Consider the following 21,408-nt stretch of genomic DNA (forward strand, 5'->3'; position numbering starts at 1 on the left):
GGTGGGATTGTGTGTGGTAATGTGGTGAGGGCTGGGATTGTGTGTGGTAATGTGGGGGGGCGAGATTGTGTGTGGTGATGTGGGGGGCGGGATTATGTGTGGTAATGTGGTGGGGGCGGGATTGTGTGTGGTATTGTGGTGGGGGGCGGGATTGTGTGTGGTAATGTGGTGGGGGCGGGATTGTGTGTGATGATGTGGGGGGCGGGATTATGCGTGGTAATGTGGTGGGGGGCGGGATTGTGTGTGGTAATGTGGTGGGGGGGCGAGATTGTGTGTGGTGATGTGGTGGGGGGCGGGATTATGTGTGGTAATGTGGTGGGGGGGCGGGATTGTGTGTGGTGATGTGGTGGGGGCGGGATTGTGTGTGGTAGTGTGGTGGGGGCGGGATTGTGTGTGGTAATGTGGGGGCGGGATTGTGTGTGGTGATGTGGTGGGGGGGCGGGATTATGTGTGGTAATGTGGTGGGGGGGCGGGATTGTGTGTGGTAATGTGGTGGGGGCGGGATTGTGTGTGGTGATGTGGGGGGGCGAGATTGTGTGTGGTGATGTGGTGGGGGGCGGGATTATGTGTGGTAATGTGGTGGGGGCGGGATTGTGTGTGGTATTGTGGTGGGGGGCGGGATTGTGTGTGGTAATGTGGTGGGGGGCGGGATTGTGTGTGATGATGTGGGGGGCGGGATTATGCGTGGTAATGTGGTGGGGGGCGGGATTGTGTGTGGTAATGTGGTGGGGGGGCGAGATTATGTGTGGTAATGTGGTGGGGGCGGGATTGTGTGTGGTGATGTGGGGGGGCGAGATTGTGTGTGGTGATGTGGTGGGGGGCGGGATTATGTGTGGTAATGTGGTGGGGGCGGGATTGTGTGTGGTAATGTGGTGGGGGGCGGGATTGTGTGTGATGATGTGGGGGGCGGGATTATGCGTGGTAATGTGGTGGGGGGCGGGATTGTGTGTGGTAATGTGGTGGGGGGGCGAGATTATGTGTGGTAATGTGGTGGGGGCGGGATTGTGTGTGGTGATGTGGGGGGGCGAGATTGTGTGTGGTGATGTGGTGGGGGGCGGGATTATGTGTGGTAATGTGGTGGGGGCGGGATTGTGTGTGGTAATGTGGTGGGGGGGCGGGATTGTGTGTGGTAATGTGGTGGGGGGCGGGATTGTGTGTGGTAATGTGGTGGGGGCGGGATTGTGTGTGGTGATGTGGTGGGGGGCGGGATTGTGTGTGGTAATGTGGTGGGGGCGGGATTGTGTGTGGTAATGTGGTGGGGGGGCGGGATTGTGTGTGGTAATGTGGTGGGGGGCGGGATTGTGTGTGGTAATGTGGTGGGGGCGGGATTGTGTGTGGTGATGTGGTGGGGGGCGGGATTGTGTGTGGTAATGTGGTGGGGGCGGGATTGTGTGTGGTGATGTGAGGGGGCGAGATTGTGTGTGGTGATGTGGTGGGGGGCGGGATTATGTGTGGTAATGTGGTGGGGGCGGGATTGTGTGTGGTAATGTGGTGGGGGGGCGGGATTGTGTGTGGTAATGTGGTGGGGGGCGGGATTGTGTGTGGTAATGTGGTGGGGGCGGGATTGTGTGTGGTGATGTGAGGGGGCGAGATTGTGTGTGGTGATGTGGTGGGGGGCGGGATTATGTGTGGTAATGTGGTGGGGGCGGGATTGTGTGTGGTAATGTGGTGGGGGGGTGGGATTGTGTGTGGTAATGTGGTGGGGGGCGGGATTGTGTGTGGTAATGTGGTGGGGGCGGGATTGTGTGTGGTGATGTGGTGGGGGGCGGGATTATGTGTGGTAATGTGGTGGGGGCGGGATTGTGTGTGGTGATGTGGTGGGGGGCGGGATTGTGTGTGGTAATGTGGTGGGGGCGGGATTGTGTGTGGTAATGTGGTGGGGGGGCGGGATTGTGTGTGGTAATGTGGTGGGGGGCGGGATTGTGTGTGGTAATGTGGTGGGGGCGGGATTGTGTGTGGTGATGTGGTGGGGGGCGGGATTGTGTGTGGTAATGTGGTGGGGGCGGGATTGTGTGTGGTGATGTGAGGGGGCGAGATTGTGTGTGGTGATGTGGTGGGGGGCGGGATTATGTGTGGTAATGTGGTGGGGGCGGGATTGTGTGTGGTAATGTGGTGGGGGGGCGGGATTGTGTGTGGTAATGTGGTGGGGGGCGGGATTGTGTGTGGTAATGTGGTGGGGGCGGGATTGTGTGTGGTGATGTGAGGGGGCGAGATTGTGTGTGGTGATGTGGTGGGGGCGGGATTGTGTGTGGTAATGTGGGGGGGGTGGGATTGTGTGTGGTAATGTGGTGGGGGGCGGGATTGTGTGTGGTAATGTGGTGGGGGCGGGATTGTGTGTGGTGATGTGGTGGGGGGCGGGATTATGTGTGGTAATGTGGTGGGGGGGCGGGATTGTGTGTGGTGATGTGTTGGGGGGCGGGATTGTGTGTGGTAATGTGGTGGGGGCGGTATTGTGTGTGGTAATGTGGTGGGGGGCGGGATTGTGTGTGGTAATGTGGGGGTGGGATTGTGTGTGGTGATGTGGAGGCGGAGCTACTGTGCAGGGGGCGGGATTAGCGAGTAGTCACGATGCCTCTTATATATATAGATTCATCATGAATATGTTAAACTAGTGATGAATGAACTGGGATAAGGTGTTATCTGAGCATGCTCCAGTGCTAGCAGAGTATATTCTGCGTACTCGAATAATATGTTCGAGTCTCCTCAGCTGCATGTCTCGCGGATTTTCAACAGCCGCAACACATGCAGGGATTGCCTGTTAGTCACTAGGACTTACATGCTATATCCCACTAGGCTTTGTTTGCTACGTGCACAAGGCCTTTTAGTATCATGGCACTTTGGCATTTAGATTTTATAGTGCAATTACCTTTTATCTGACTTGACTTCTGACCAGCAATTTCATGCCGTCTAATTAACTTTTACATCCAGCAATTAAATGATGTGCAGCCGCATGCTATACACTTTGTACAGGCTGCCAGGATACAATCCCATTAACCCACAGCAACTGAATGAAATCAATAAGGCGTCTTTCCCCTTCATCTTGCAGGATATTCAGCATTACATTGTGCTGCAGCGTGGGGACGCCTGGATGTGTTAAAGGCTCTTGTTGACTTAGGAGGTGACATCTCGCTTCTCAATTTCCGTGGGGAAAAAGCAGGTGAAATAGCGTCCAGATACAACAAGACAGATTGTGTAGATTTCCTGAAATGGGCTGGTAAGTGCTCTAACCCGTGTAACATACAAAGTATGCAACAAGCATATGTGCTCTACCATAATGGGCTACCATGTATTAATATTAGCACATAAAAGGCCGCCCTCGGAAATATTTGGTTCCCTTACAATCAAATTTACAAGACCCCGGAACTTCTCACATTGTAAGCAAAATGTAAAATTGGATTTCTATAGTTTATTAAAACATAATATGATTCAAAATATGTGTAAATATATACCATAAAAAATACATAGCTATATGCCAGCAGTAAATAAAATGTATACATACATTTCTACCAGCAGTGAATAAACTGCATACCTCATGCATTATATATATATATTTTATAATAGTGCAATGTAAACAGGCTACCGATGCCCCTGACGAACAAGCAAAACACTCTTAAAGGGAACCTGTGATGTGAAAAAAATGCTATTAATCCACAGATATGGAGTTAATCTTCAGGTTAATAGCGTTCTGAATCTGCCCGGCACATGCACTTAGAGCCCCACTGTTGGGTGGAAATTAACTGTATTCCTCCCGGCAGCGTTCGGTTTCAGCCATGGGGTTGGCACCGGTGCGGGTTCAGTCACCGCTCAGTATATAGAGATCGGCAGCTGTAACCGCACCCCTGTACTGACTGACAGTTGGCCCTAATGCTGACCCTGCTGTCCATCAGTACTGGGTCTCATCTACAGCTGCCACTTTCTATACACAGAGCGGTGACTGAACCCATGCCGGTGCCACCCCCGTGGCTGAAACCAGAATGCTGCCGGGAGGAATACAGTACTTTTTCCTCTCGGCACTGGGCTGGTCCAGAATGCTAGTAACCTGCAGATTAACCCCATATCTACAGGTTAATAGCGGGTTTTTTTTATGTAACAGGTTCGTTTTAAGGTACAAGGATAATTTTGGTTTCTCTGAAACATCATCGCTCTCGGCAGCACATCTTCCTGTACAAAATTGTGCTGCCGAGAACAAGAGCAGGCAATACACTCTCTTAGATTGTTCTGCAGCGCGATCTGACAGTGCTATTAAACGACCCCCAATCTACAAACAAGCAGATGATCAGCAGTCATTTAACTCTGCAAGTCGGGTTGTGTAAACCCACATTTACTATTCAACCATCATGGCAGAAAGTTTTTTTTTTTTTGCCTTTTTTCTATAGACGATGGCGTAATAACACCTAGCTGTTAGCTAATGAAAAACACAGCAAGACATATAGATCAGTAAGAGATCGCCCCAATGACTGATGTTCTGAGATGCTTTATGTTTAGATGGTATCGCTCTCATATTCATGTGCAACATGAGCATCTTGCAGCTTGTTCACTGCTGCCATTTCTGGATGGACCGGGTGGTCCACTTGTTTTTTTTTGCAGTTCCACCACTAGTGTGCTTCCTGCAATCTGCCGAATAACCTCGGCGACTTCACATTCTGTGTCCATACAGTCTGGTCCTGGTATGTTATAATTGATGGAGAAGTTGTAGACACCATCCTGAAACGAGAAACGGTGGTAAGACGAGTGAATCATCAGGTCTGCGTGGAATTATCTGAACACCATACAAATGAGCCATAAAATTGGAGTTAATGGGCAGATTAATTTAACCTTAATTTAAAAAAATAGCTCCTAAGAGATGTAAGATTATCAGACTTTCTGGATCATCAGACTTTCTGGATCATCAGACTTTGTATTTATATAACAAACACTAAATGATCTTCATGCCATTGCTCGACCTTTGACTATAGGATGTCCTTTTCAGCTAGCTTTGCTTTGACAGAATTGTAAGAATTCATACATTTCCGTTTGGGTCTGAACATTGGGACATATGAGTCCAATTATCCGAGCAGTTAATATTGAGGTGTATATATTTTTTGGCCTAAAATGGCCACGTTATGACTGAACCAAGTTCATATCATGTTTTGCAATGGAGATCTTGTGATTGTTAAATTGGTTGTACAGGATTAGTACAAAGAGAGTTGCTTTCTTAGGGCTCATTCACACATCCGATTTTTACACATACGAGAAAAACGGACTGATTATTCTGATCAGTGTTTGATCAGCATGTGATCCGAGTGTCAGTTTTATCGGATGTGGAGAGGAAAAAAAACTTTCTCCACTTTCTCCATTCTGACATTTCGTGAAAATCAGATCGCGCTTTGACATCCGAGTGCAGTCCGATTTTTTATTTATTTTTTTTTTTTCACGGACCCATAGACTTACAGAGCTGATTTTGATCCAACGCTCGGATCAAAATCGGACATGTCTCCGATATTTTTCGCTAACTATTTGGTCCAAGGAAAAAAAAAATCAGACGTGAACATTCCTTGAAAAACAAGGAGGGCACTCCTATGAGAAAATCGTATGTGTGAACTTACAGCTCTTAGAACCAGGTGTTGGAGCCTCTGTTCACCACTGTGGCTCTTTAATGAGAGCAGCATCTAAAGGTTCATTTACACCCTCCGACCGCGACCATTAAACTATTGCTGATCAGCTACATACAAGCGATCGGTCGGGCATTTAGTGGCTTGTTTAGAAACCACCGAAATTCTATGTAGAATGATCGTATATGACTGTTCAATGTATATCACCTGTTTACCCAGGGTGCTGCCAATAACTATAAACAATCCAACCACCAATCACCAACATGAAGATCCAATGAACTGACGAATGAGCATTTTACTCATTCGTGCGTTCTAATGACGGCTTGTTCCCAATTCAGCTCACCCAAAATGGGCCTTTAGGCTTCTAATTCATCAAATCATTATCGAGCTCTGCACTGATGAGGGGCAAAACCCACGGAACAACTGTATGTAACTGGGCTTTTCTGCCTTTTAGGCTTGACTGATATGAGATGGCTTTCTTCTAGAGGAGAGCCAATATAGTCACTTTTGTCCTATGGAGCATTTCCCTGTAAATAAGTTTCCATAGAGTACTATTTCTCTTTAATTAGAGCCTTTTCTCTCTGAGCTGCAGCTCGCTAACCAATGTTCAGCTCAGCACTAATGAGGGGCAAAAACCCAGAAGCTGTGGATGGGTTTCCGTTCATTTTCTGGAGCAGTCTCTGGCAGGAGATAGCTTTTTTTTTCCTACTATAGAGGAACTAATTTGTATTACCTATCATAAGTCTTTATTTCTTAATGTGTCTCTTTAACGAGAGCCAGTACTACCCCTAAAGGTTTTAAAGCAGAATCTTAGTGAGGGGGGAAGGCAAAGCTCAAAAGCTGATGAAAGGGGCTGGCGACCACTGATTTATTGATCACTTATCTGAAAGATAGGTCATCAATATGAGATTTGTGGTGGTCCGACTCCCAGCACCCCCACTGATCAGCTGAAATCTGCTGACAACATCCGGAAATAAGCAATGTCTGTGGTCTAACACAGCAGATCTGTACGTTGGTAAGTGGCTTCTACTGACAGTTTTCAGCTGATCAGTGAGAGTGCCACTTCAATCTCATATTGACCCACAAATACGGTAATCCATCATTAGCTCAGTCCTGGACAACCCCTTTAAACAGTGTAATTCATTGTTACATTCAGAAGAAATCTGATCCCCTGCAGCTCAATGGCATGTAAGGCCAAAGGGTGCTGAAGACAAAGCTTTCACCGCCTGTGACGTGAATACTAGTGATGCAAAAAGGTGACAAGTCGCGGAGTGTGGTAATGTATGTCCGATGTTGTCATCGGCTGTACACACAGATTGCACAGTGATGCACGATTTACTGTCATGGTGCACACACTGATGCATGGTTTACTGTCATGGTGCACACACTGCTTCCTCTGAGATAGCCATGTATCGGGTAAGATGCTTTTCTGATCCTTCCTTTGCCTGTTTTGACCTATTTGTTACCTCAATATTACATTTGAGAAGACAAAAAGTCCCACTAGCGAGGATGATTAACAGGACGTGGTATTACAAAAATATAAGTTTAGAAGAATTTATCAAAGCAATGGCCTAGATTATCTACGGAAATGACGACTGCACAAGCTAGGGGAACTGGAGAGAAATGTTAATAGATGCATCAGATGCAAAGGTATATAGCCCAAAGCAGGGAAATGAAGCATGGGCAGGGCTCAGGAGGACAGCTGCGGCTGGGGGACAGCATAGTACTGGGGCAGGCACTATAGCAGATGTGCCTGGTACTGTACTCAGCACCTGAGGTTACTTCTCACTATTAAAGGAACCTCAGTATATAGCCCAAAGCTGGGAAATGAAGCATGGGTAGGGCTCAGGAGGACAGCTGTGGCTGGGGGGACAGCATAGTACTGGGGCAGGTACTATAGCAGATGTGCCTGGTACTGTACTTGGCACCTGAGGTTGCTTCTCACTATTAAAGGAACCTCAGTATATAGCCCAAAGCTGGGAAATGAAGCATGGGTAGGGCTCAGGAGGACAGCTGTGGCTGGGGGGACAGCATAGTACTGGGGCAGGTACTATAGCAGATGTGCGTGGTACTGTACTTGGCACCTGAGGTTGCTTCTCACTATTAAAGGAACCTCAGTATATAGCCCAAAGCTGGGAAATGAAGCATGGGAAGAGCTCAGGGGGACAGCTGTGGCTGGGGGGACAGCATAGTATTGGGGGAGGCAGTATAGCAGATGTGCCTGGTACTGTGCTTGGCACCTGAGGTTGCTTCTCACTATTAAAGGAACCTCAGTATATAGCCCAAAGCTGGGAAATGAAGCATGGGAAGAGCTCAGGAGGACAGCTGCGGCTGGGGGGACAGCATAGTACTGCGGCAGACACTATAGCAGATGTGCCTGGTACTGTACTCGGCACCTGAGGTTACTTCTCACTATTAAAGGAACCTCAGTATATAGCCCAAAGCAGGGAAAGGAAGCATGGGTAGGGCTCAGGAGGACAGCTGCGGCTGGGGGGACAGCATAGTACTGGGGCAGACACTATAGCAGATGTGCCTGGTACTGTACTCGGCACCTGAGGTTACTTCTCACTATTAAAGGAACCTCAGTATATAGCCCAAAGCAGGGAAAGGAAGCATGGGTAGGGCTCAGGAGGACAGCTGCGGCTGGGGGGACAGCATAGTACTGGGGCAGGCAGTATAGCAGATGTGCCTGGTACTGTACTCGGCACCTGTGTTGACGAAACGCGCGTCGGGGTTGGAGGGACCGGGACTCTTCACACATCCAATGTAAGCATTACTATTGTTATTCATTATGATTTATTGATATTTAATTGCAGCTCATAGCAAGCATGGTTTGGTGTTTGAGGAAGGACATTAAGCTTCCATAGTTGTCTTCGGAGCAATTGCTGAAAAAGTGGAATGCATGCAGCCTCAGCCCCTTGCTTGATACTGTGATAGGCATTGTCTCGGTGTACCCGCATAAGGCTTCTTATAAGCGATAGACATTGAGGGGGTTTTTCACCTACGATATAACAATTACCTTGCTGCATTCTTAATTTAATAACTTGCACATGTGGATGTTAGTTAAGAGTAACCTTGTGAGTCCCTCACAATCTGAGATAGTCCGGTTTATTAGTCCAATTGTTTTTGTTTGTGTGTTTTTATATGGGATTTAATAAAAATTATTGTTATACTCTTTATATGGTGTGCTTTTGTCAGTTTCATTGCTGCTTGCAGCAAGGTATGACACTGATTGTTTTCTAGAGTTTAATCAGCACATGATTATTGTGGATCACATATTTGACTTCAACACTATAGCAGTGTTGGGAAATGAAGCATGGGAAGAGCTCAGGAGAACAGCTGCGGCTGGGGGGACAGCATAGTACTGGGGAGGGCAGTATAGCAGATGTGCCTGCTACTGTACTCGGCACCTGAGGTTGCTTCTCACAATTAAAATAACCTCAGTATATAGCCCAAAGCAGGGAAAGGAAGCGTGGGTAGGGCACAGGAGGACAACTGTGGCTGGGGGGACAGCATAGTACTGGGGCAGGCAGTATAGCAGATGTGCCTGGTACTGTACTCTGGACCTGAGGTTGCTTCTCACTATTAAAATAACCTGAGTATTTAACCCGAAGCAGGGAAATGAAGCATGGGCAGGGCTCAGGAGGACAGCATAGTACTGGGGCAGTTCTGTGGCAGGCGGTTTGGCAGCCACGATAGCAGATGTGTGTGGTACTGTACTCGGCACCTGAGGTTGCTTCTCACAATTAAAGGAACCTCTGTTACTTTCCTCACCTTGAGTTGAGGCTTTTTCCAATGTCTTCTATAATAGAAGGCCGCTGATAGCAAAATTATAAACATTACAATCCAGGTTGCATGAAATACTACAACAGATGTGGGCATGCTGTACATCTGCCCATACACCCATTGTATATGATCAAGAATTTCGTAAAGATGGGAACTGGAAGCTTTTGTTTGAGGTTCTTTGTCTTCTAATTCTTCTGGCAATAAGTCTAATCCAATAGTCCTCCATAAAGGACGTTCACAAACCTCCAAACGGAAACGACGTGGTGGAGACATCTTAAACTGTAACGCATCTGCTTGTGACTGCAGGATTTTGCTCATGGTTCTTTGTGATGTCACAGAGGCTTCCATGTCATCATCTCCCATGGCTGACTGCCAAGTAAAACCACCCATGCTCTAATGGGCTGCATGGTGGTCAGTGGTTAGCACTGTTACCTTCCAGCGCTGAGGTCCTGGGTTCATTTCCTGAGGAAACGTCCGATAGTTAAATCAGGTTTTGTGTTTGAAATTCATTTTTTAAACATTTTTTCTATTTTTTTTTTTTCCATAACACAATCTATAATAAAAATTAGAAACTTTGCAATTTTGCCACTGGGGCTATTTTAGACTGTTTGTTGTTTTAAGAAATTCACTTGTACATTAGCAGCAATAGGCTAACTTAGACCCTATTTTCTGTATCGAAACCTCTAATGAGCATGTGCAAAAGTTTTTGTGAAGGGAGGGGGAGCAAGGTCAGCTGTGACGTCGCCTATTGTGATTGGTGGATCCTGTGTCATCAGCTGTGTATAGAGATGTTACCTGTCATTGTAATTCTGCCTGTGATGATAATGAGACTGCTGAAAACTCTTCCCAAAGAAAAGGAAATGCGAGTCTAAAAAAGCCCCAGTGGCCAGTGTGAAAGTTGTAAGCTTTTTTTAATACACATTGTGATAGGAAAGGCGTGAGGTCTACCTCTTTGACCCACAGTCCCCATCCTCTCTGGTAAGGTGTCCACCAGTTGCCGCATGTAAGGAGGGAATGGAGGGGTAGCTGTGCATGTATGCCGCTCTCTCTATTACTTTCTGTGGGATACATGGGAAGACAATACCAGAAGTGCAACCAGAGCAGCCACCACAATGGCCCAATAGGTCAGAGACCTCCAAGGCAGCAGATTCTATCACAAACACGTAATCGGGGGTATTGTCCTAAACTATTGGACTACTAAGGGTCCATGTATGCACAGGGGCCCTCTTTTACCTGTGTCGGCCTCTTTAAGCCTACACATTTGTGCCAAACCTCTTTTTTGATGACTCATGAACAGGAAGACGCAACCGATGATCACCTGGCCAGGTTCTGTAGGTATTGAGAACCTGGCTCAGAAACTAGACTATCACATCAGTGTCTGTGATTAGGATGTCACCATCACCCATGGATGAGTTGCATTCAGGGGAAGGGATCAATAAAGCCTTTACTGAACCACCAGGACAGGTTCCAGTCTGACTGGTGTAAATAATGGATCCCGCATGCAGCTGATGTGCAGCCTTAGAACCGTAGCTGATTCACGTATCGTACTGCATTGATAGAGAGAACAAGACCACTGAGTAAGGAAACCTCCGGGACCACCTGATCAGCTTCTATGTGCATATACTATTTCCGTGCCAGTTGGATGCCACGTCATTGTAACCCATTTTTGGACAGTTTCGTAACCAGGAAACTCCTAGTGTCAGTTTGAATGGCGGCGTAGCCTTCCTGTTCGGTCACATCCACTTGTGACACATCTACTGGCCATTGCAACACTCTTCATTAGCTAACAGGCCTGGAATATTTTGCTGAGTTGTGACTTATTCTTGGTTCTTCAGTAAAAAAAAAAGTATAAAAATAGAAGCGTGTTAATACAAGTGATCAGTGTCAGAGATGTTGGTGTACTGTTTTAGGTAATTTTTTAATTACGAATTGGAAATTGTTTTTTTTTCTTTCCTACAGAAGCTAGATTGGCCCTGAAGGCTTACATCAGCTTTATCCAGCAGACCATTGCTGACCCTGAAAAAGTTCATGGAAAACTTAATAAAGAGGACAAGGTTTGTGGTCAAACAAGCTTTAATTGAGGTGTATTAATGAGTTATCTGATTGCCAGATATGCTATCTAAACTATTAAAACTTACTTTTAAGGGGTGGCCCAAAATACTAATTAATATTCATCCTAAAGCTCTATTAATGTCTTCATCAAATCTATTTTCTATCATACTTTAATTAAAAAATTCCCTATCCTTCCCCAACCACACTAGCTGCTTTTTTTTTTCATTTGTATGAAGCTTCGTTTGAGAATTCCCAGTGCATCCTGACTCTGCGTCATCAGGGGTCAGAGGCTGCCATCCCTTCCACAGCTCCTGCCCTGTTCCTGATATGAAGTGTCATCCGGGACCTTTATTTCAGGGACTGTTCTGTCACTGTGCAATGTGAGCAATGACAGTGCGCTCTTTCACAGACTCAGTAGTAACAAGTCTGTGACCGAGCACACTGTCATTGATGGTTTGTGAGACTAATACCTGGCTTGCAGACAGTAGCATTTCCCACACAAGTGGCATCACTTGCACGGGCAGCGCTTGTCTCTACCCGCCAGGTATTCTTCCAATGCGCACTGATATTGCGGCCTGTTGCCGGCTCATTACTTCTGATCTGAGCCAGCAACAGAGTGCACTGTCATTGTACACATCGCACAGTGACTAGCCAAGCCCCTTACATGAAGGTCAGCGATAACTTTTTGTTTCAGGGAGAGGACAGAGGCAGTGGCAGTGACTGATAATGCATTGTTTGAGTATTATAAAATGCACTGGGAATTCTCAAAGCGCGATAAAAAAGGAAACTGTAAACAAAAAAAGAAAAGCAGTTAGATAGTGAAGTTGGGGAAGGATAAGACATTTTTAATTGACGTATGTTAGAAAATAGATTAGATTATGGCATTAACCCCTTCACAACCTTGCCATTTTGCGTTTTCGTTTTTTACTTCCCTTCTTCCAAGAGCTATATTTTTTTTAATTTTTTCGTCAATATGGCCGTGTGAAGGCTTGTTTTTTGAAGGACAGGTTGTACTTTTGAACGATACCATTGACTTTACCATATATTGTGCTAGAAAAGAGGAAAAAAAATCCAAGTGTGGTGAATTGCAAAAAAAAAAAAAGTAATGCCACAATTTTTTTTTTCTTTTGCTTGTTTGTTTTTTTAGTTACCATGTTGACTAGGTGCTAAAACTGACCTATGAGTATCCAAGTCAGCACGAGTTTGCAGACCCCAAACATGTATAGGTTTTTTTATTTAAAGGGAACCTGTCACCCCGTTTTTTCCGTATGAGATAAAAATACTGTTAAATAGGGCCTGAGCTGTGCATTACAATAGTGTATTTTGTGGACCCCGATTCCCCACCTATGCTGCCGAAATACGTTACCAAAGTAGCCGTTTTCGCCTGTCAATCAGGCTGGTCTGGTCAGATGGGCGTGGTGTCTTCCCCCAGATCTTGCTTATTTTTCCATTGGTGGCAGAGTAGTTTGCGCATGCCCAAGTCCAGAATCCACTGCACAGGGGAGAGAAAAGAGCGCGATCTGCGCTTTTCCCCTGGTGATCGGTGGGGGCGGCCATCTTCCTGTGGCCGCGCGTGCGCAGATGGAGCGCTCTGCTGCCCGGGGCTTCAGGAAAATGGCCGCGGGATGCTGCGCGTGCGCAGATGGAGATCGCGGTGGCCATTTTCCTGAAGCAGAGATGCGAACTCTGCTTCAGGAAAATGGCCGCCGCGATCTCCATCTGCGCACGCGCGGCCACAGGAAGATGGCCGCCCCCACCGATCACCAGGGGAATAGCGCAGATCGCGATCTTTTCCCTCCCCTGTGCAGTGGATTCTGGGGGAAGACACCACGCCCATCTGACCAGACCAGCCTGATTGACAGGCGAAAACGGCTACTTTGGTAACGTAGTTCGGCAGCATAGGTGGGGAATCGGGGTCCACAAAATACACTATTGTAATGCACAGCTCAGGCCCTATTTAACAGTATTTTTATCTCATACGGAAAAAACGGGGTGACAGGTTCCCTTTAAGTGGTGAAAAAAAACAATGGCGCCATTTTCCGAAACCCGTAGCGTCTCCATTTTTGGGATCTGGGGCTGAGTGGGGGCTTATTTTTTTTTTTTTTCCCTCACCGAGCTGATGCTCTTATTGATACCAGCTTGTTCTATACATAGCAGGGTTTTATTCCTGCTATTTGTAGCAGAAATCATCATCTCCTATGAATGACGGCCACAGTGTTCATAGGAGATCTGCAATAACAAGTACGGGGGTCTTCTGCAGACCCCGGCTGTGATGCCAACCCATCTCACACCTAACGATCATGTGACAGGGGCACCAATGTGCTGGTCTTATGACACTCTCCCGGCATGCCTCTGCCACAGATTGACAGTGGCATTTAACATGTTAACAGCCGCGGGTGGATAGACATAATGGGTCTACATGTTTCGATACTTTCAAAGAAACAGTGTTGTCCAGATGTAAACCTGACAAATATACACAAGAAAGACATCTGTTCCATAAGTGCCTAGGTTATTGATGGAAATAAACTATTAACATTAACAAAATGCAAAGTGAATGAACAAAATGGAAATCTAGATAAAATCAATATTTGGTGTCACCCTTTTCCTTCAAAACAGTATCAAAGCATCAATTCTTCTACGTAATCTTGTACTAAGTCAAGGATCTTTTCACTGACTGAACACAATGGGGTAGAGCAGGGTTTCTGCTGTTCAGTAGAACAAATATACGTGCGCAGTCACTGTAAAGGTACCGTCACACTCAGCAACTTTGCAACAAGAACGACAACGATCCGTGACGTTGCAGTGTCCTGGATAGCGATCTCGTTGTGTTTGACACGCAGCAGCGATCTGGATCCCGCTGTGATATCGCTGGTCGGAGCTAGAGGTCCGGAACTTTATTTCGTCGTCAGGTCGGCGTGTATCGTCATGTTTGACATCAAAAGCAACAATGTCAGCAATGTTTTACATGGAGCTAACAACCAGCGAGAACGATAAGTGAGTCGCCGTTACGTCACAGGATCGCTCCTGCATCGTTCTGGAGCTGCTGTGTTTGACGTCTCTACAGCGACCTAAACACCGACGCTCCAGCAATCGGCTCGTTGTCTATATCGCTGCAGCGTCGCTGAGTGTGACAGTACCTTAAGGGTATGTGCACACGTTGCGGTTTTGGCTGCGGATCTGCAGTAGTTTTCCATGTGTTTTACAGTAACATGTAAAGCTATGGAAAACCAAATCCTCTGTGCACATGCTGCGGAAAATTCTGCGCAGAATTGCTGCGGTTTATTTTCTGCAGCATGTCAATTCTTTGTGCGGATTGCGCAGCGTTTTACATCTATTCCTTAATAGGAATCCGTAGGTGCAAAAATGCAGGTGAAATCTGTTTTACCTGCGGATTTTTCTGAATCTGCGCTGAAAAATCCGCATACGAATCCGCAACGTGTGCACATAGCCTAAATGTTTATTCTGTCTCAAGTCAGCCCTGCTCCTTAGCTGATGTGTGCTTATAACGGCAGCTCTTCTAACAGCTGAGATTCGTCTCGAGCTTTGCTTCTTCAGTGTGCAGTCATCCTGACATGACTAGGACGGCTGCAGTTTGAACTATGTCACCGACATCATGTTTATCACATTCTTGGAGAACCCATTTAACTGAAACGGGGACAGCTATGGCGGAAGCTGAAAACTGGGTGAGTATCAACCAAACTCTGCTACACAGTGAGGTTGTGGAAGACTATTTTTCACAGGTCATACACCATAGTGAGACATAGCACAGCAGCAAGACACAAGGTAGTTGCACTGCATCAACAAGATCTCTCCCTGGAAAAGATTTCAAAAACAGACTGCAGTTTCACGATGAGTTCTTTTGAAAAGGCACCAAGAAATGGACAAAGTTAAAGACCGTAGTCACAGCGATCAGCCAAGGAAACTAATTGCAGCAGATGAAAGACATATCATACACACTTCCCTTTGAAATCGAAAGATGTCCAGCAGTGCTATCAGTTCAGAAATGGCAGCAAACAGTTGGATCCAGCTACACCCATCTACTGTTCAGAGAAGTTTGTCCAGAAGTGGTAGAAATGCGGCCAGACATTGGCTCTATCTTCAGAGTCCTGGAAGTGATGATTTGGAACCCACAGAGCCTTGATCTCATAATCAAGTCTGTGTGGGTATACATGAAAAGACCGGAGAATTTACGCAAGCGACATCTACAGATCTGTGATTATTTCCCCAAAATGTTTGATACAACCTCCTTCTTCTGCTGATTTCCTTCAAAATTTTGTACAAATGTACCTAGAATTGATGTTGTTTTGAAGGAAAAGCACGATTACACCACATATTGATTTGAAATAGATTTAATTTTTCTTCATTCCCCATAATAATCAGAAAAAAAACAGCAGGATTCTCCGTGCATTAAATAGGTCTGCCCTGATTCCTTAGTAGACTGTTGGCGATACTCCAGACCACTTGTGGTCAAAGGTAATTGGGCAGCCAGCAATCTCTCATGGCTGAGCAATCATGTGTTTTCAATGGAGAGAGAGGAGAAAGCCGCTGCCCGACTTCTCTTAGGGTGCTTTCACATTGCATTCATTAACCCGTTCGTTGGCCCTGTCGGAGCTTGTGTCCAAACCCCCGTAAAATGGGATTCGGGCGTACGCTCTTTCGGCACCGTTGTAGTATATGGTGCCGTCAGCTCAAACGTGTGCTCTGTCATGCTGCACGATAGAGCACATGTTCGCGCTGTTGGCACCATTATAGTCTATAGCCCCATCGATGAATATGCCCAAATTCCTTTTTGCAGGAGGATCGGACACAAGCCCTGATGGGGCCAGTGAACAAGCCCATGAATGCAATGTGTTAGCACCCTTATAGTGGGTTATCTGCCCTGAAAACAGAAAGGCTGTTGAAATTCTAAAACCTTGATTCTCCAATGTCAGAGGAAGGGCCAAGAGACGACCATACACAGATGATCGGTTGATCCTATCAGAATTGTTGGGTTTGGCCGACTTTCATCATGTGTATGGGGGCCTGGGTGTTAGATTGCAAGCTGTGGATCGGCCACTGGTGATCATTCTGTAGACAGGACTAGGCAGCTTTCTTAGGACTCATCCCATTTAAACTGCATATTTACAGTGAGATGTCATTTTTTTTTCATCTGGCATTTAGGCTAGGGCTAGAATTGCAACAGCAAGTCTCAGACAAGATGCAGGATTAAAAACATTGGTGAAACTTGCAGTCACTTGTCTATTTTACAGTTGTAATTTGGCTTTGTGCATGTGACTTGTTCTCTTTGACCAAAATATCCAACAGGTTTGTTTTATCTGTAATGGCGGCTCCGCATGATGGCACAATGTGACACCACTGACAATAACTGGATGCAATTGTGAAATGTAACATGATGAATGCCATGTAGCCCTGGAGACAATTATCTATACAATAGAAGATAAGGTTTCAGTGTTAAACATGAACTTGTATGACATTTTATGTCCGGATTTTTTTTAGATCTCAGTCTTTCTTTTCCTTAGAACCAAGCGATCAATGCTTGCAAATCAAAAAATGAATGGCTGCAAAACGCCAAGAATCCAACAACACAAGACTTTTTGGATCAGAAGCAACAACTAGAGAACACAGCACAGATAATCTTCACCAAGATCAATACACCACGTAAGACTCATTAGTAATGCTCTATGGGCAGTGTTCTCCAGTCTGTGGCTCTTCAGCTGCTGGGAGCAGTGAAAGTACTGGTTGACAATGATGAAGAACAGAGTAAAGCCCCTCAGACACATTCGATAGCTATCAGCCAATCATTTGGCTCACAGCGATCTTCCCGATTTTTCTGTACACCGGAGCACGCGGCTCCTAGGTTATCGATGACAGCCGCACCAAGACTCTTCAGACCTTTCTTTCTCTCTCTTGTAGGAGCACAAACCGAAAAATCTTTGGCCTGAAAATATGGACTTTAATAGATTACCATTTGGTATCGAATACGTATTTTTTTCCATATTCTTCTTTGTGACACTAAAGATTTTCATTATGAAATAATGAGATTGGAATCTAACGTGTAGGTCATATTAAGAGATGAACGTTAAGGGGTTTTCCCACTAACAACACATTTTAATCAATAGATCTTTGAATAATAATTTCCATAACTGGATGGGATAAATAAAAATGTTCCTGTGCTGAGATAATCTTATAAATGTCCCCTGCTGTGTAATGGCCTTGTCTGACCGTAAAGAGACATGGTCTGATCATACCACAGCTCCTGGGCAGGGGAAGAAGCAAAAGAGCATACAGACAGGACAGCACCTGATTCTTTTTGTGAGCTAATACATTTCTCTCCCTGTTTAAAAACATTTTGACCTCACATTTTACCTCCCTTTTCCCACTACCTCAACTTTAAAAATAAAGATGGGAGAAGGGTGGTGTTGTAAATACATTTTTTTTTTAGTCCTCCCACCCCTAAGGAGCTTGAACCTGCACTCCTAAACACTTTATTAAGTGTACATGCTTAGGGCTAGTGTACATAACCATATTACTGGTCCAAGTGCAATCAGGCAAAAATAGAATTAGGCTTACCGGTAATTCGGTTTCTAGGAACCTTCTACGACAGCCACTTCGGAGGTTGTCTTCCCCGCCCTAATAGGGGACAGGAACACAAAGAGGTTAACCCCTTTCTGACCTCGGACGGGATAGTACGTCCGAGGTCAGAAGCCCCGCTTTGATGCGGGCTCCGGCGGTGAGCCCGCATCAAAGCCAGGACATGTCAGCTGTTTTGAACAGCTGACATGTGCCCGTAATAGGCGCGGGCAGAATCGCGATCTGCCCGCGCCTATTAACTAGTTAAATGCCGCTGTCAAACGCAGACAGCGGCATTTAACCACCGCTTCCGGACGGGCGGCCGGAAATGATCGCATCGCCGACCCCCGTCACATGATCGGAGGTCGGCGATGCTTCAGCAGTGTAACCATAGAGGTCCGTGAGACCTCTATGGTTACTGATTCCCAGCAGCTGTGAGCACCACCCTGTGGTCGGCGCTCACAGCACACCTGCATTTCTGCTACATAGCAGCGAACATCAGATCGCTGCTATGTAGCAGAGCCGATCGCTTTGTGCCTGCTTCTAGCCTCCTATGGAGGCTATTGAAACATGGCAAAAGTTAAAAAAAAAAAAGTAAAAAAAAATGTGAAAAAAAATAAAAAAAATATAAAAGTTTAAATCACCCCCCTTTCGCCCCAATCAAAATAAATCAATAATAAAAAAATCAAACCTACACATATTTGGTATTGCCGGGTTCAGAATTGCCCGACCTATCAATAAAAAAAAAAGCATTAACCTGATCGCTAACCGGCACAGCGAGAAAAAAATTCGAAAAGCCAGAATTACGTTTTTCTGGTCGCTTCGACATTGCATTAAAATGCAATAACGGGCGATCAAAAGAACATATCTGCACCAAAATGCTATCATTAAAAACGCCAGCTCAGCACGCAAAAAATAAGCCCTCAACCGACTCCAGATCATGAAAAATGGAGACGCTACGAGTATCGGAAAATGGTGCAATTTTTATTTTTTTTTTTAAGCAAAGTTTGGAATTTTTTTTCACCACTTAGATAAAAAATAACCTAGTCATGTTAGGTGTCTATTAACTCGTACTGACCTGAAGAATCATAATGGCAGGTCAGTTTTAGCATTTAGTGAACCTAGCAAAAAAGCCAAACAAAAAACAAGTGTGGGACTGCACTTTTTTTGCAATTTCACCGCACTTGGAATTTTTTTCCCGTTTTCTAGTACACGGCATGGTAAAACCAATGATGTCGTTCAAAAGTACAACTCGTCCCGCAAAAAATAAGCCCTCACATGGCCAAATTGACGGAAAAATAAAAAAGTTACGGCTCTGGGAAGGAGGGGAGAGAAAAACGAACACGGAAAAATGGAAAATCCCAAGGTCATGTAGGGGTTAAATACCCCTCCCCTTCCTGCAACCACCAGTGTTTTCCTGGACACAGTAGCATGTATAATTACTACAAAAGTGCAGGAATCATTCAATAAATAAACATTAGATAGGGAGGGAAATTAGTGCTGTCTGAAAGGTTCCTAGAAACCGAATTACCGGTAAGCCTAATTGTTTCTGTGCTGAGTAAGCCAGGCAAATAGATTGTTTGATCCAGTTTGCGATTGTGTTCTTTGCCGCCTTCTTGCCTTTGTTCCGTCCTGAGAACTGGATGAATAAGTTTTGGTCAATTTGCCAGGCTTCAGTCTGTCGTAGGTAAGATAGAACCACCCTGCGGACATCAAGGGTGTGGAAGGTCTCTTCCTTAGGGTTGGATGGGTTTGGGCAGAATGAGGGCAGCACAATGTCCTGATCCATATGAAAATTTGAGACTACTTTAGGTAGGAAGGACTGATCTAGTCTCAGTATAATGCTATCTGTAGTGAACATCCGATAAGGTTCCTTTATGGACAGGGCCTGTAACTCTCCTACACGTCTAGCCGTAGTGATTGCGACTAAGAAAACTGTTTTAGGCTATGTGCACACGTTCAGGTTTTTTTGCGTTTTTTCGTGCTAAAAACGCTATAAAAACTCATTAAAAACGCATACATTATGCATTCTATCATTTAGAATGCATTCTGCATGTTTTGTGCACATGGATGCGTTTTTTTCCGCGAAAAAAACGCATCACGGTAAAAAAATGAGCATGTTCATTATTTTTGCGGATTTCCTGCGTTTTTCCTGCAATTCTATGCATTTGGGAAAAAACGCGTCAAAAAAGGTGAAAAAAACGCATGCGGATTTCTGGCAGAAATGTCTGGTTTTTGTCAGGAAAATTTCTGCAAGAAATCCTGACGTGTGCACATACCCTTAAGGGTTAAGTTTTTTATGGTCATAGATCCCAGGGGTTCAAACGGATCTTGGGTTAGACTGTTAAGAACGACATTGAGGTCCCAAGGCGGCAGCGTACTACGGAGTCTAGGACAAATCCAGGATGCTGATGTCATGAAGCGCTTGAACCAGCGGTGGCCGGCTGAGTCTAGATCAAAAAAGATGCTAAGGGCTGATACTTGCACTTTGAGTGTGCTAGGGGTAAGGCCCATTTCTAAACCTTTCTGTAAAAAGTCTAAAGGTACCGTCACACTCAGCGACGCTGCGGCGATATAGACAATGAACCGACCTAAACTAGATCGCTGGAGCGTCGCTGTTTAGGTCGCTGTAGAGACGTCAAACACAGCAACTCCAGAACGATGCAGGAGCGATCCAGTGACGTAACGGCGACTCACTTCTCGTTCTCGCTGGTTGTTAGCTCCATGTCAAACAGCCGGAGTGTACCGACTGGCTAGAAGGAGACGCTGCGACGCCCCCTATGCTCGTTGCTGGCGTCGTTGCTTTTGATGTCAAACATGACGATACACGCCGACCTGGCGACGAAATAAAGTTCTGGACTTCTAGCTCCGACCAGCGATGGCACAGCGGGATCCAGATCGCTGCTGCGTGTCAAACACAACGAGATCGCTATCCAGGACGCTGCAACGTCACGGATTGTTGTCGTTCTCTTTGCAAAGTTGCTGAATGTGACGGTACATTAAGATCTGTGCTATATTGGGATGGAAGGGGTTTCTGGGGAGCACCAGGATGTAAACCTTTTCAAGACCTTGGCATAGATGGCATTGGTTACTGGCTTTCTGCTTTTTTGGAGGGTTTGGATTACTTTATCCGAGAGTCCTCTGGCTCTTAAAATTGTGGCCTCAGTAACTATGCCTCCAGGTTCAGTTTGTGTAGGTCGGGATGCAGTAGGGGACCTTGGTGAAGGAGGTCGACTTTTTGAGGTAGAAGCCAGGGACCTTCTAGAGTCATGTCCAGTAGGTCATTGTACCAGCTCCTCCCAGGCCACAGTGGAGCGATTAGGATTGTGGTGACCCGGTCTGTTCTGATTTTTTTGTAGTGTCTTTGCCAGCATGGGGATGGGTGGAAAAGCATATGCGAGGTTAAACC

General features: G+C 45.8%; 1 protein-coding gene across 3 annotated transcripts in view; it reads left to right on the forward strand.

Annotated features, from left to right (window-relative positions):
• Positions 1-17,128, forward strand: part of ANKRD45 (ankyrin repeat domain 45) — a 35,976-nt gene extending 18,848 nt beyond the window's left edge. For 2 of the 3 annotated variants that reach the window (XM_077276024.1, XM_077276025.1), the window contains exons 3-5: positions 3,047-3,214; positions 11,337-11,431; positions 16,949-17,128. In XM_077276024.1, the coding sequence (XP_077132139.1) occupies positions 3,047-3,214; positions 11,337-11,431; positions 16,949-17,101 (416 nt within the window). In that variant the 3' untranslated portion in view covers positions 17,102-17,128. Of the gene's footprint in view, positions 1-3,046; positions 3,215-11,336; positions 11,432-16,925 lie in introns of all 3 variants that reach the window. The other variant, XM_077276026.1, reaches the window with a different exon arrangement.
• The last annotated feature ends 4,280 nt before the right edge of the window (positions 17,129-21,408 follow it).

Source organism: Ranitomeya variabilis, chromosome 8, assembly GCF_051348905.1.
Source record: "Ranitomeya variabilis isolate aRanVar5 chromosome 8, aRanVar5.hap1, whole genome shotgun sequence".
Taxonomy (NCBI): Eukaryota; Metazoa; Chordata; class Amphibia; order Anura; family Dendrobatidae; genus Ranitomeya; species Ranitomeya variabilis.